The sequence below is a fragment of the Oenanthe melanoleuca genome, chromosome 10, assembly GCF_029582105.1.
Source record: "Oenanthe melanoleuca isolate GR-GAL-2019-014 chromosome 10, OMel1.0, whole genome shotgun sequence".
Classification (NCBI taxonomy): domain Eukaryota; kingdom Metazoa; phylum Chordata; class Aves; order Passeriformes; family Muscicapidae; genus Oenanthe; species Oenanthe melanoleuca.
In genome coordinates this window covers 15,220,344-15,232,590 of record NC_079344.1, presented here as the reverse complement: position 1 = coordinate 15,232,590, position 12,247 = coordinate 15,220,344, and the positions used below count along the sequence as shown (strand labels likewise).

Sequence of the window (12,247 nt, the reverse complement as noted above, 5' to 3'; positions counted from 1 at the left end):
ATAGAGCTTTTCCTTTCAGAGCTACACACTTCAGGCTTGGACCTATATGTGTGCACAAATGAATATCCTGGGCACTTACTGCAAAGCCTTTTGAATGAACGACGATTTTAATGTATCCTTACCCTTTAACTGACAGGCCACTGAGCTGGCCTCCATAAAAGGTACCAAAGCAGAATAATAAACTATTTAGAGAGATACAGAAAAGTGAGGCGAGAAAGAAAGGACAGTGATTATCTGATAGCGTTATACAGAAGTTGTCAGAAAGGGCTGCACAATGGGAAGGAAATTACTAAAGAGGGAGCCATTCAAGAAGTAAACTATACAACAATTGTAGGAGCCAATTAATTGGTAACTTATTGGACACAGAAGCTTGCAATAGATGGCTGACTGGTTGACAGGAGCACCGTTCCTGTAAGTGTTTAGAAATAATAGAGTAAATTTCACCACTTCACATACTGAATAGTCAACTGTTGCAATGTACTCTAAATATGCTAATCCACAGTGCCCAGTGTCCTCAGGAGCAGGAGACCCATGTGTCTAAAAAGTGGAAGGCTTCTATGACACAATACAAAGAATTCACAAAAGACCTAAATGATCAACATTAGAAAGTTGTTACTTTCTTTCTACTTGCTACTTAAAAAAGAAAGGCGTTGGTGTTGTTGCATATTCATATCGCCTGGCACGTTTTAAGGGGCTCTGTAATTGGTGCTGGTGTGCCAATCACTCGGTTAGCAGGCGGAGAATGGGCTCCAGAAAGCATCACACACACCTTGGAAAAATAAATAATGCAGCTCCCAAACCACAGGTGTCTTTCATCCAGACTTCACCCCCATGGGGAGCCTGGGAGTATCTAAAGGAAGGCTGGAGGGGGGACTTTTTGCAAGGGTGTGCAGTGGTAGGACAAGGTGGGAATGGCTTTAAGCTGAAAGAGGGTAGATTTAGATTGAATGTTAGGATCTTTCAGATTTCCTCCATGAAGAGATGACTTTGTGGTGGCAGGTGATGCCAGGAAGGTAGATTTACAGGGTTTGGATTGCCTGATCCAAACCTTTCTTCAGTTCTCCAATGTAAAGAAAACAGGGTTAAAACAAATAGCAACCTTTGCAAAGCAGGTGTGAGACATCAGTCCCTCAGCACAGTGGTTCTGCAAAGTGCTGAGCTTTCAGGATGCAAGGAATTTCTTGTGTAAACACTCTGTATTATTTATATGTCAGTATTGCTAAGTTGGACTAGATATTAGCTGAAGACCTTCTAGCTGACTGCAGGATGGCTCAGGTTGGGTGAGGCACAGAAGAGTGAGAAGGATGGAACAGACTGGGAAAGTAGAGATGTTTCTGTAGAAGCTCTTTTCAGTGCTTTTGGAAAGGGAGGAGTTGAGTGAGAGATGATGAGACATAGTGGTGTTTGCTGATGTTAGAGGTGGCTACACTGACACAAATGCCAGATCCATTGGGGCTTCAGAGCTTGGAGGGCTTTGTTCTCCAGGGAAATGAAAGATGTGTGGACAGGAGATGTTTCCTCAGACCACCAGACTCCTAATAGCTGGAGAGATAACTGGGGGCATAATTGATGCTGGTATTTGGACTGGAGTGGGGGGGAGCACCTGCTGCAGGCTGTCTTTGCATGCTTAAATGATGGAGCACGTTATAAATAATACAGTAAAACTGCTGACATTCATGTCACATTTCCGTGTTATTTCTCAAGGCAGTGATGTGATGAAGGGTCCAGGTATGACCACTTTGCATCTTTCACTGGTCCCATCCCTCCCTCAAGAGAGAGATTTGATTTTTACACCTATTGTAAATATAGACTTCTGAAAGGTTTAATTTAAAAGAAGAAATCAAGTTTAATTTGGATTTAATTCAGACCTCTTTACACTTCAGTTCAAATGCTGTTTGGAAGGAATGGTTCCTTGTTATTGCTCATTAAATGTGGGACAGGTCATGTTTTACTGTCCTTTTTATGACTGAGCCATTTACTGCGACAGTGGCTTGGCCAGCAGTGTGCTCCTTTAATGACATTGTTTTTCTCTCTCTAAAAGACCTGAGCATTTTTCTTCTCAATGCAAATAATGAAGAGGTCTGGCATTTCCTGTCTAATGAAGCAATGAAACCTTTAAGCTTCAAAATTTCCTGAAGAACAATATATGTAGAGCATGGCAGGAGATAGGTTTGGGAAGTGCTTTTGTAGCTCTCAGTCCATGCTTTGCTGATGTTTCCTAGCAGGATGCTGCCTGGAATCTGACATGGGATCCCTCACTCCTGTGGTTGTATTGGGTTTGCATGACAAAGTTTTGGTAGTGTGGGGGCTACAGGGATGGCTTTAGTGAGGAGTTACGGGGAGCTTCCTCATATCCAATGGAGCCAATTCCAGCTGGCTTCAAGATGGGCCCACCAGTGCCCAAGGCCAAGCCCATCAGCAGTGGTTGGTAGCACCTCTAGGATAACAAATTCTAAAAGAGAAAAAAGTTATTGCACAAGAGCAAATTTCAGCTGGAGAGAGGAGTGAGAACATGTGAGAGGAACAGCCCTGCAGACCCCAAGGTCAGTGCAGAAGGAAGGGCAGGAACTGCTCCCAGTGCCAGAGCAGAGATTCCCCTGCAGGCTGGGGTGCAGCCCGTGGTGGGGCAGCTGTGCCTCTGCAGCCCATGGAGTTCCACAGGTAAGCAGAGATCCATCTGCAGTCCATGGAGGAGCAGGAGTTTTCCCAATCTGTTCCAGAACCTGATGGTTATGAATGACCCAAATTCTCTGATTTTTTTTATTATGCAAAACATGATATTAAATCTAAAGCATGTGATTGCAGGGTAAGTTTTAGCTGGCCCTGCTTGCTGTCTGTGTTGGAGCGTGAAGCTCCTGACAAGATCATGGCACAGACTTTGGAGCACCAGACCAGGCTCTTCTACTGGAGCGGAACACATGAGTATGGAAGTCTCATGGGGAGGTCAGGTGGGCACATCACCAGAGCTGGTTTTTGCTTCTCTGGTTTCTGTAGGTTCTTTAAACTCCTCCATGAGCAAACTTGAGAGAACTGAATTCCTGATTCCTGCCTGATGAAAGTGTGCTCCCATTAACTGCTTCTCCAGTGAAACTCCTCCCCTGCCTTGCCTCTCTGCTCAGACACCCTGACATGTGCTAGGCCTGATTTAGAGCTGCCTTTGTCAGACAGTGTCTTAAAACACAAATCAATGAAACAGTAGAAAGCAATAGCCTGATACTAATGAAACACATTGTAATTAAAGCTGGCTGAGAATTTTCCAAAGAAAACAGGAAAAAAGTGAATTCCCTGATACTGAACTATTTTACATGCCTCATATCCAGCATTCAAGGTGGGGGCAGCCCTTTTCAGTTGCCCTTCCAAGCCAGAGTAAATGACATCTAACCACCGTCTCAGAGGCTGGACCTGAGCCCTGAGCTAGTGTGTGTTCAAGGCCTAAGGAATCAAAAATCCAGGGTTCTGTTATTTTCAGAAGCCACAAAAATCCATCAGGGGTTATCAGGTAAAGTGGTGTAACTTCTGGGTCAGGTAATCTGCAGGTCATAAATTGCTGGTGGCTGGGAAAGTGCATCAGGAAAGCACTGCATACAGTAGGCTGGCTGGACTTCTTCCTGAATCCTGGAAATAGGCTACTGAGCTGATTGGATCCCTGCTCATTCTAATGCAAGAACGCAGGCAATGGCTCAGAGAAGCTGAGAAGATTTAGCTTGGTTTAGCCACTCTGTTGAACTGTGCTCTGGGTGTTTTGTCTTAATCTGAACACATGGTTGAAAGTTTTCACTTTTCCTTTGGTGGTACTTCGGGTTTTTAAGCGGCAACAAAGAGTGATTTGGAGCAAACATGTAAATAAGGATCTGGTTTCTGCAGAAGACAGTTCTGATAAGAGCATCATCTAAATGCCGTTGTCTTTACTTGGCAAATGGCAGTAGCAGAACATGGCAACACTCCATAAGTACTTAGATTGGACCTCACTGAGGGCTGTGCCCTGGAGAACCTTGCCCAGAGGTGCAGCAGGTGACTCTTGTCCTTCTCCCCTTCTTTCAGACGGCCGCCCCATCGGTGTGGAGGGGATCCAGGTGCTGGGCACAGGAAACCTCATGATCTCAGACCTGACAGTGCAGCATTCCGGCATCTACGTGTGCGCCGCCAACAAGCCGGGCACGCGCGTGCGCCGCACCGCGCAGGGCAGCCTCGTCGTGCAAGGTGAGCCCCTGGCACCCCAGGCCTTGGGCTGGGCAGGTGCTGACTTCACTCCTCTGCTGGCACCAGACAAAGCACTCCTTCTCTAGACACGTGGTTTCCCAAGTGGGTGTGTGTCTGTGTCCCACCCAGGTGAGTCACAACCAGGTATGGTTCAGCTGAGGCACCGGCTGGATGGGCCACAGTGATTTCTCACCCCATCACAGGTATTTCTTTGTCTGAGCAGACACTGGTTGTTACTTGTTATCATTTGTGCATCTCAGCAGAAAGCCTGTCAAAATGTGCCAAATTTGTCTTATGGTCCTTAGTGATACAAGGACACGGTCATTGTTCCCACACTGGACACCTCTGAATGGTAGATATGACTCCTGCAGTGATGTGCAGCAGTGGATACCACTCACAGAGTATTGCTTTCCAACTGAAATGGCACCAGTAAGTCTAAAACCATTTCCAAAAGTGACATGTAGCAGTTCATACTATGTCTGAGCCAGTTGCCAGGACCTAGTGAAGCACCCTTTGGGGGCTGTGCTCACGGGATACAGGTTGCTCCTCTTCCTGCAGCAATTGTCCTGAAATGCTGCTTGTAAAGGGCAGCTCAGCCCAAAGCAGAGATCAGCACTAGTGAAAGCACACAAATCCCTTCCACATTCTCCTTTGCGACCAGTCTCCATGGTGAGGGGAGCCAGGCAAGCATTTCAGAAGGCAAACCCAGCTGGCAGCATGCTCTGAATGGCAGCAATCCGCCCCTGATTACAGGCACTCACCTCCTCTTCAAGCTAGTCCACTTAAAGCATCTCACGCTCTCATCAGTTCACTCATTAACTATTGACTGATGATATCCTGAATCTAAAATTACACACCTCCTGCCGGAGCTGCTAATTGAAGCTTTCTGCTGCTGATGGGGAAAGTGCCCTGCTCCAGCCCTGATGTCACCCCAAAGATCTCGGGAGTCGCTGGTGCTGATCCCGCCAGCTGTGGAGGAGCGATGTAGGAAGGGTGGAGGAAGGGCTGCCTGTGCCTCCTGAGCCCCAGGTGCTGATCAGACATGAGACAAGGTGAAAAACTCACTGTTTCTTTTGCTCTTGGATTTCTGGGTGAGCAGTGCAATGAGGGGACCTCTCAGCTGGCAGAGTTATGAATCCCCTTATTAAGAAACATCAACCCCAGCATTAAGAGCAACCTGTCTGTTATAAACCCTTTAGAGCTGCTGCAGGACTGCTCTTCACATGGTGCATGTAGGAGAGGTCTCCTATGCCCAAATGCTAAGCTGATGTCCAGGAGGCAGGGAGGCACACCCAAAACAAATTACTTGGAAAATCCATGAAGTTTTAAAAATACTATTGAATATGGTTGACTGCTCCTGTTAGCAACTGTATGAAAGATAACACAACTTCTCATTGCTACAAATAGCAGTTTTTAGTCTTTTTTGGAGATTTGAACATCAGCTCTCTGTGGTCTAGTGCTGGAGTTTAGCTGCCATAGAATTACTGTGGATTTTCTCCTGGCAAGCCAAGATAAGAATTTGTCCCTAAAATGTCACTCACAGGGCCATTGGACCCCAGTCTTTCTGTGGAAGGAGAATGCTCCTGCATTCAGCATCAGCGGAGAAGCTGGCAGTGGTGTGGAGAAGTGTGGCCAGTGTGACCTTGGAGTAGCCCTTAGACAGAACCTTTAGTATCCAGGAGCCCAACCTGTATTGCCCATCCTTAAAATACTTAATGTGTTTAAGGGGAATGTTCCCTAGGCAGGGTAATGGCAGACCCTGGGCAGGCAGAGAGCTCATCCCAGGTTTGCTCACCCTCCCTCTGGAAGCAGTTTTTCCTGCCTCTGCATCTCATTTTGCCTGAATTTTCCAGCTGAGAGGTACAAATGATTGCTGTTCAGGTTCGTCTGGGAAGAAAACAGCGATAATGACTGACATGGGAGACTGTGGGTTTTATCTTTGTCAAGATGTCAGCGATGCAAATTACATCGGTAAAGAGAAGAAAAGCAAAGAGCGGCTATCAAAAGCCTGGTTGGAGAGGAAGTTAGCACAGGGTTAGGACAATATGCCATCCTCAAAGCATACCAGACCAGGTACTTGCTGCCTTTATGTAGGCGCCCTTGAAGTGCCTGGAGGCACAAATTAACTTGCCCCAGTCTTTTGAAGGAGGGACGTTTTATAGGTGGGAAACTGGAGGAGAAAGGGTGATGTTTCCTGTCGTAAGGCAAGGAGTTAGCGGGAGGCTGGAACTGAGACCAGGTCCTCCCTCCTGCTGCCAGCAGTGGTCCTTGTCCCATCCATCAGCTGCGTGGGCAGAGGTGTCCCAGCACAGGGCTCTGCTCTTCCTCCTGCTGTAATGTCCTTTCCATTGCAGGTTTTCCTTCAGATAATCTAACATCATTTTATTATCTTCCTAGGAATTCCTCCTCCCTCCAGAGGAGAAGGCGTCAATCCCCCACTCCTTCCGTCCCTGCCCTCCCTTGGCCATTTAGACTCCTTTGATCTCTTTTGTAAGGTTCTCACACAAGAAAGTTTCCATTTTCCCTTCAGATCCCAGCGCAGCCATTTGAATATTGCTTTGTGCTGGGCTTGGAATGAAAGTCTCACGGGGGGAGTTGTCGAAGGGCCGAATGCGGCGCCGACTGAAACCGAGGGTGTGTGTGTGTGAGGCAAGGGAAGAGCAGGCTTCAGTGGCAAGGGAAAAAATATATCAAAGCACTTTCCCTCTACCTCCTGTGCAATCTTTTGTGCTTTATTATGTGTTTGGTGTCATAACAAACTGATGGGCTGTGAATGGCCAGATGGTCACCAGTGTTCTCCACTCCACGCTTCATTTCCTCCTGAAAGCTATGCAGAAAAATGAGATCCCATCTCATAAATGAGGGCCCATCTTAAGGACATGGGTTTGAAGGCTCTGCTGACAATGCCTGCCTTGTTTGCCTTGCTTTCTGTTGGCAGGACTGGGCAGTGCTCCTTGGTCCAGCAGATCCGGCCACCACTGCGCTTCCTGGTGTTTCTTCAATCGTTCTTACTCGCTGGCATCACAAGCCTTGGCTGCAGATGTATTGCAGTGGTTTTAAGTTTGGCTCTGTGGTACTTGGTTTGTCCTTGAGTTTAGCCCCGAATTCATTCTGCAGACCAGCTTCAATATGTGCTGTGTGAGTCAGTGTCCCCCATCGAGCAATTCCCTTCCTGTCCACATTTTCCTTCTCAAGAAAAGCCACCACACAGGTACGGGCAGGCGCTCAAATCTTGTCTGTCAGGATGCTGGAGTGAGCCGGGGTGTCTGATCCCTGTGGAGCATTCTTCCAGGACCACACTTGTGGGTGACACGGGAACATACCCTGCGCTGCTATGAAGCTCCAACCTGCACCTTGGTGTGGCAAGAATTTCATGAGGGCTGAAAGGCAGGCTCCATGACAGCCCCCTCGAGTGTTTTCTGATTATTTTCCAGGGGACGTGGGCACAGTTTCCATCTTTGGCCCTTGCAGTCCCATCACTGCTACTGCAAGTTACTCAGGTAAACATCTGAGTATTCTCTATAGTGAGTAGAGAGAAGCCAAGTGAGGAGCAGTTGTCTTAAATCTCCTGTCACCATTTGCTGTGCTTGAGTGACTTCCCTGCTGACCTCACTTCTCCTTTATGCCCTTATTGTGGGTGCCAGTAGCCTAATTTATGAGGTTTTGTTGTTTCCATGTTATTCTTCCTTCTCTTCACTCCAGCCTCCCTCCCCAACCCTACCACTCTGTCCACTTGAGAATTAATGACACTTCATACTGAGATACAAAAGGCACAGATTGGTCTGGCACAAGGGCATTGGCTGTCAGTGCTCCCTTAACCTTAGGATCTTCTCAGTGGTCTTTGGGACCTTCTGTGGTGCCAAAAGCACCACACCACAACCTCATCGCAAGGACAACAAAGCTCCCTGATGTCTTGGGGGACACACGAGTTGCTGGTCCCTGCTGGCATGTCTCAAAAGAGATGGAGCCCATCGGTATCTCCTGTTGGAAGCTGCTGTTGCAGTGCACCTCCATGCTATCACAGTTTGCTGAGCACAGTAAAAGCTATTGAATCACTTTGTTAATGATTCTGGGGGTGGTATTAAGTATTATTGCTTTTTGATACCAATGTCATGCCTTTAAATATTCATTAAAACGGCATGATCCTCTCCCTCCCATTAAGTCTTGAATAATCAACACTCTAGTTTCCTCATGCTTCACAAGCCAGGGCTGGATCCTGCCCATTCCTCCTTGCCATGTTTGAATCCTCTGCTCTTAACAGGTGATCTTCATTAATATCTTTATTAAATCTTAATGGAGGGCTGAGAAACGCTTCCTCTGGCTGCCTGCATTTTGGCATGTAGTGTGGAATGGGCAGAGGTGTTCAGGCCACTGTGCCTCCATGCTGGGTGGGATGGGCCCTGACAAGATGTTCTGTTAATTATGAGTGATGAGGAGGGTGAAGGGCTGGCAGTGGGCAGGGCTTGGCTGAAGGCAAGGCTGGCAGCAGGCACAGTTGGCTTCTGCTCGTTCCCCACTAACCCAGGCAAACTCTTGGATCCTGTGCAAAATCGTTCAGAAAGGCAGGGGAGAGGACCTGGGAGAGATGGTTTTCTGCCCAGGAAAGAAGCCATTTGCTCTGAGACCACACACCAGCAGTTGCCTGAGGGCACCTTCCTTGGAGCACTGGTCATGAACACAGGTTGGGTGCATCCTGGTGCAGGTAGCAGAGGAATCGATCCATGTCCTTTAAACTCCATCTGTTCTTGAACCTGTCCTCTGTCTCCATGGGTTTGTGTTTTGGCCTGGGCCATTTTGGCACTACAGCTTCACACTGTTGAGACATCCACAGGACAGAGCAATGTCTGGGGAAGGCCAGGAAGAGCAGGAACAGTGCAAGGGCAATCTATGTCTTGCAGCGAGGGATGCCACGGAGCGGGGGACAGCTCGGCACAGCAGAATTGGGAACATGCTCCCCAGAGAGTTTAAGCAAGTTAATCAGGGGCTGGGGTTGTGTTTAGCAAGGCAGCAAAGAGGAGGGATGGCAGAGGGGAGCAGGGACCCGAGGAAGCCACGGGGCCGTGGCACTGAGCAGTGTCACTGGCACCGAGCCAGCGGCCACAGCTGCGCGTTCCTCACCCCGAGTCACACGCGACCCCGCGCCAATTACTGCCTCTCGACACGGGCTAACGAGGGAGGATGAGGAGAGCCGGGCCTTCCAGGAGGGTTGTGCCGGATGCTTCTTTCCATATTTCAACTTTGTTTCGGCTGGAACAAACGGTGGGCTTGAGATTTGATGAAGTGAGGGGGAGGCAGAGGCAAAGAGCCAAGAGAATCTTTAATGAAGCTGCAGCAAGGAGTTGGAAGGTGGCCGTGCCCTTCCTTAGCATGATGGGTTTGCACCTGCGAGGGCTGCGGGTGCAGCTCGGGAGCCCAGATGAAAGCAGGAGGTGCACAGCCACTTGCAAAATAATTGCTCCTGCAAAACTGCGCCAGCACAAAGCGGGGGGTGGGAGGCTGAGGAAAATCAAGTCTCTAATGCTCTCACTGTACACCACAAAGGGACCATTCATTGCAGGGATGAGGGGTTTTCCCCTGTTTATCCTTGCTTCCAACTTTTATTGAACCCATCCTGAATTTTTTTTTAATCTGTAAGTCTAGAGCAAAAACACAGAAGGGAAGTAAAAGGGCAAGAGATTGATTGGCACATGGGTAAGTTTAGCAGGAGGTTCTGGAAGTACGTGTCCATTGGGCTGCTGGGATCAGGTTCACTAGTGGAGCTGAGCGCTGACAGCAGGGGCCTGACAATAAACTCTGCTGCTGGATACCCTGTACCAGTAACCTAAGTCAGACCTGCCATGCTCCACTTCCTTCTGATTATTAAAAATGAAGGAGGGGGTTTCTTCAAGGGGGATGGGCTCTGTGATGAATTTCTCTGTCTCCCTGCTTGGAGGATTTAGAATCTGCACAACTGGACTTTTACTCTCACACACAAGCACCTGTCCCTGCAGTTTGGCCATGTTACACCAGTAGCCATGCTCTTCCCTTACTGGCACACAGCTGGAAAAGACCTTTATTCCCCCAAAATGCTGCAGGAAACCCCAAGGGGTGTTTCGGCCATGAGCTATACGACTCAACTAGTGCATCCTACCTGCAGCTTGGCCACTCCTCAGTATATTTCACTGGACCAGTTTGCTCCCTTCTCCAATCCCTGCATCCCTGTTGGTGGCACAGCCACCAACCCCATGCTTGGAAAATGCCAGTGAGTGGCTCTGAACGTGTCTCCCTCAATAATCTTTTTTTTGTCAAAAAACTTTAATGTCAGCCATCCGTTATGTGATGTTAGTCAGTAAATTTATTATGGGCCTGTGCCTCTTATCTGTTTGTCTTCATTGTGTCTGCTGCCGGTTCTACCTGATTTTAGGTTTCAGTAGCAACATGCAGTATATTTATCACTTTGCCCTTTGAAGCAGAACTGCTTGAATAATCTCACCTATTTGGCAGTGTCTGTCAGGCCCTGCTTTCTGTAGGCTGATACGCTGGTTTATTTTGATAAATGATTTTAAATCTAATTTGAGCTGCTGGAAGGAAGAGATCATTTTCTGTTTAAAAATGTTACTGCCAAAGGTGCAAACATTTTGTGACAAGTTGAGCAGAGGTTACAGGCACGGTGTAGTCTTCTGCAAGGCTTGTCAGGACCCCAGAAGTCCCAGACTGAAATTCTGGGGTAAAAAAGGTTCCCTAATATTTTACTGACAGGAAAAATTGGCAGCAAATCTGATATTTACTGGGGAGAGAACACCCTGCCAGATTGCTGTATGATACTCATACATTTTTTTCCATTTGAAGCAGTTTGCTAATGCCATTCAGGTCCTTTGGACACAGCCATGGTGTTGCTCGAGCTCTATCACTGAGGAAACAGCACATCTCCCATGCTGCAGCACTGGGGAGTTGCTTTCCATGGGAGCCCTGGGAAGGTGAAGGGGCTTAAACCTTGATCCTGTTTGCCTGAACCCTGCAGGACTCATCTCAGCTTTCCATCGCTTTTGATCTGGCCTTCAGGCACCTCCTGTGAAGCCATGACTGCCAGGGTGGGCAACCAAAAGACAGCTTTGCAGTGTTCACAGACACCCATCCAAACCAGAGTTATCTGATGCCTGTGCTGTGGCTTGGCCAAGTACCCCATGTTCCCAGGCAGACAAGGCTTATTGACAAGGTGTTTTTTTGTACCAGGATAAAGTGGGATCATCATGACTTTTCTCACCCTCTTTCTCCTTCCTCCTCTCAGCCCCAGCAGAGTTTGTGCAGCATCCCCAGTCCATTTCCAGACCCGTGGGGACTACTGCCATCTTCACATGTGTGGCCCAAGGGGAGCCCCCTCCCCAGATCACGTGGCTGAGGAACGGGCAGATCCTGGAGACCAGCGACCACATCAAGCTGAAGAATAACAACAGGTGGGTCCTGGTGCACTGGGCTCTGGCACTGGTGTGGAAATGGGAGTGGGAGAGATGTTGGATTGCTTTCTGCATAGCAAAGAGCTGATGGGACGGTGGCACCGTTCTGAAGCAGATCTGTGGATTCAGCCTGGGCTTTGATAAACTAAAACACTACTCCAGTCCTGCTGGCTGCACCTTACAGTGTTACAGATTGGTGTTCTGGGATTTTTTTGTGCCAGGACATCAACATTAGACTTTCACTGTTGATGCAGGAACCAGGAAAAGTTTTTATTTTCTCCTGATCATCATCTGGGTATTTCTGGAAGGGCTGAATATTGTTCTTGGAGCTGACAGGGACTACATTGACTCCTCAGTGAATGCTTCAACGCCTGAACATTGGCCTGGGTGTGCAAATGCAAATACATTAGAAATAATATTTATGTGGAGCCTGACTTTCACTAAACTTTAGCCTTTTATCTCACCAGGGAAGAGTGTGTTCTCTGAGTACTAAATAACTGCATTTTCCTGTGAGGGGATGAGGATGTTTGTACTGAGGAAATGATGCACTTAGTGTGAAAATTACCAGTAGACAATGTAGTTTCTATGGAAATAGCATGAAAAAATACACTACA

The 12,247-nt window shown here is 47.9% G+C and overlaps 1 protein-coding gene across 1 annotated transcript in view; it reads left to right on the top strand.

The window, feature by feature from the left end:
- IGDCC3 (immunoglobulin superfamily DCC subclass member 3) overlaps window positions 1-12,247 on the top strand; it is a 94,873-nt gene that overhangs the window by 66,467 nt on the left and 16,159 nt on the right. Inside the window, exons 6-7 of the mRNA XM_056499789.1 lie at window positions 4,042-4,200; window positions 11,468-11,633. Of these exons, the coding sequence (XP_056355764.1) occupies window positions 4,042-4,200; window positions 11,468-11,633 (325 nt within the window). The remainder of the gene's footprint in view (window positions 1-4,041; window positions 4,201-11,467; window positions 11,634-12,247) is intronic.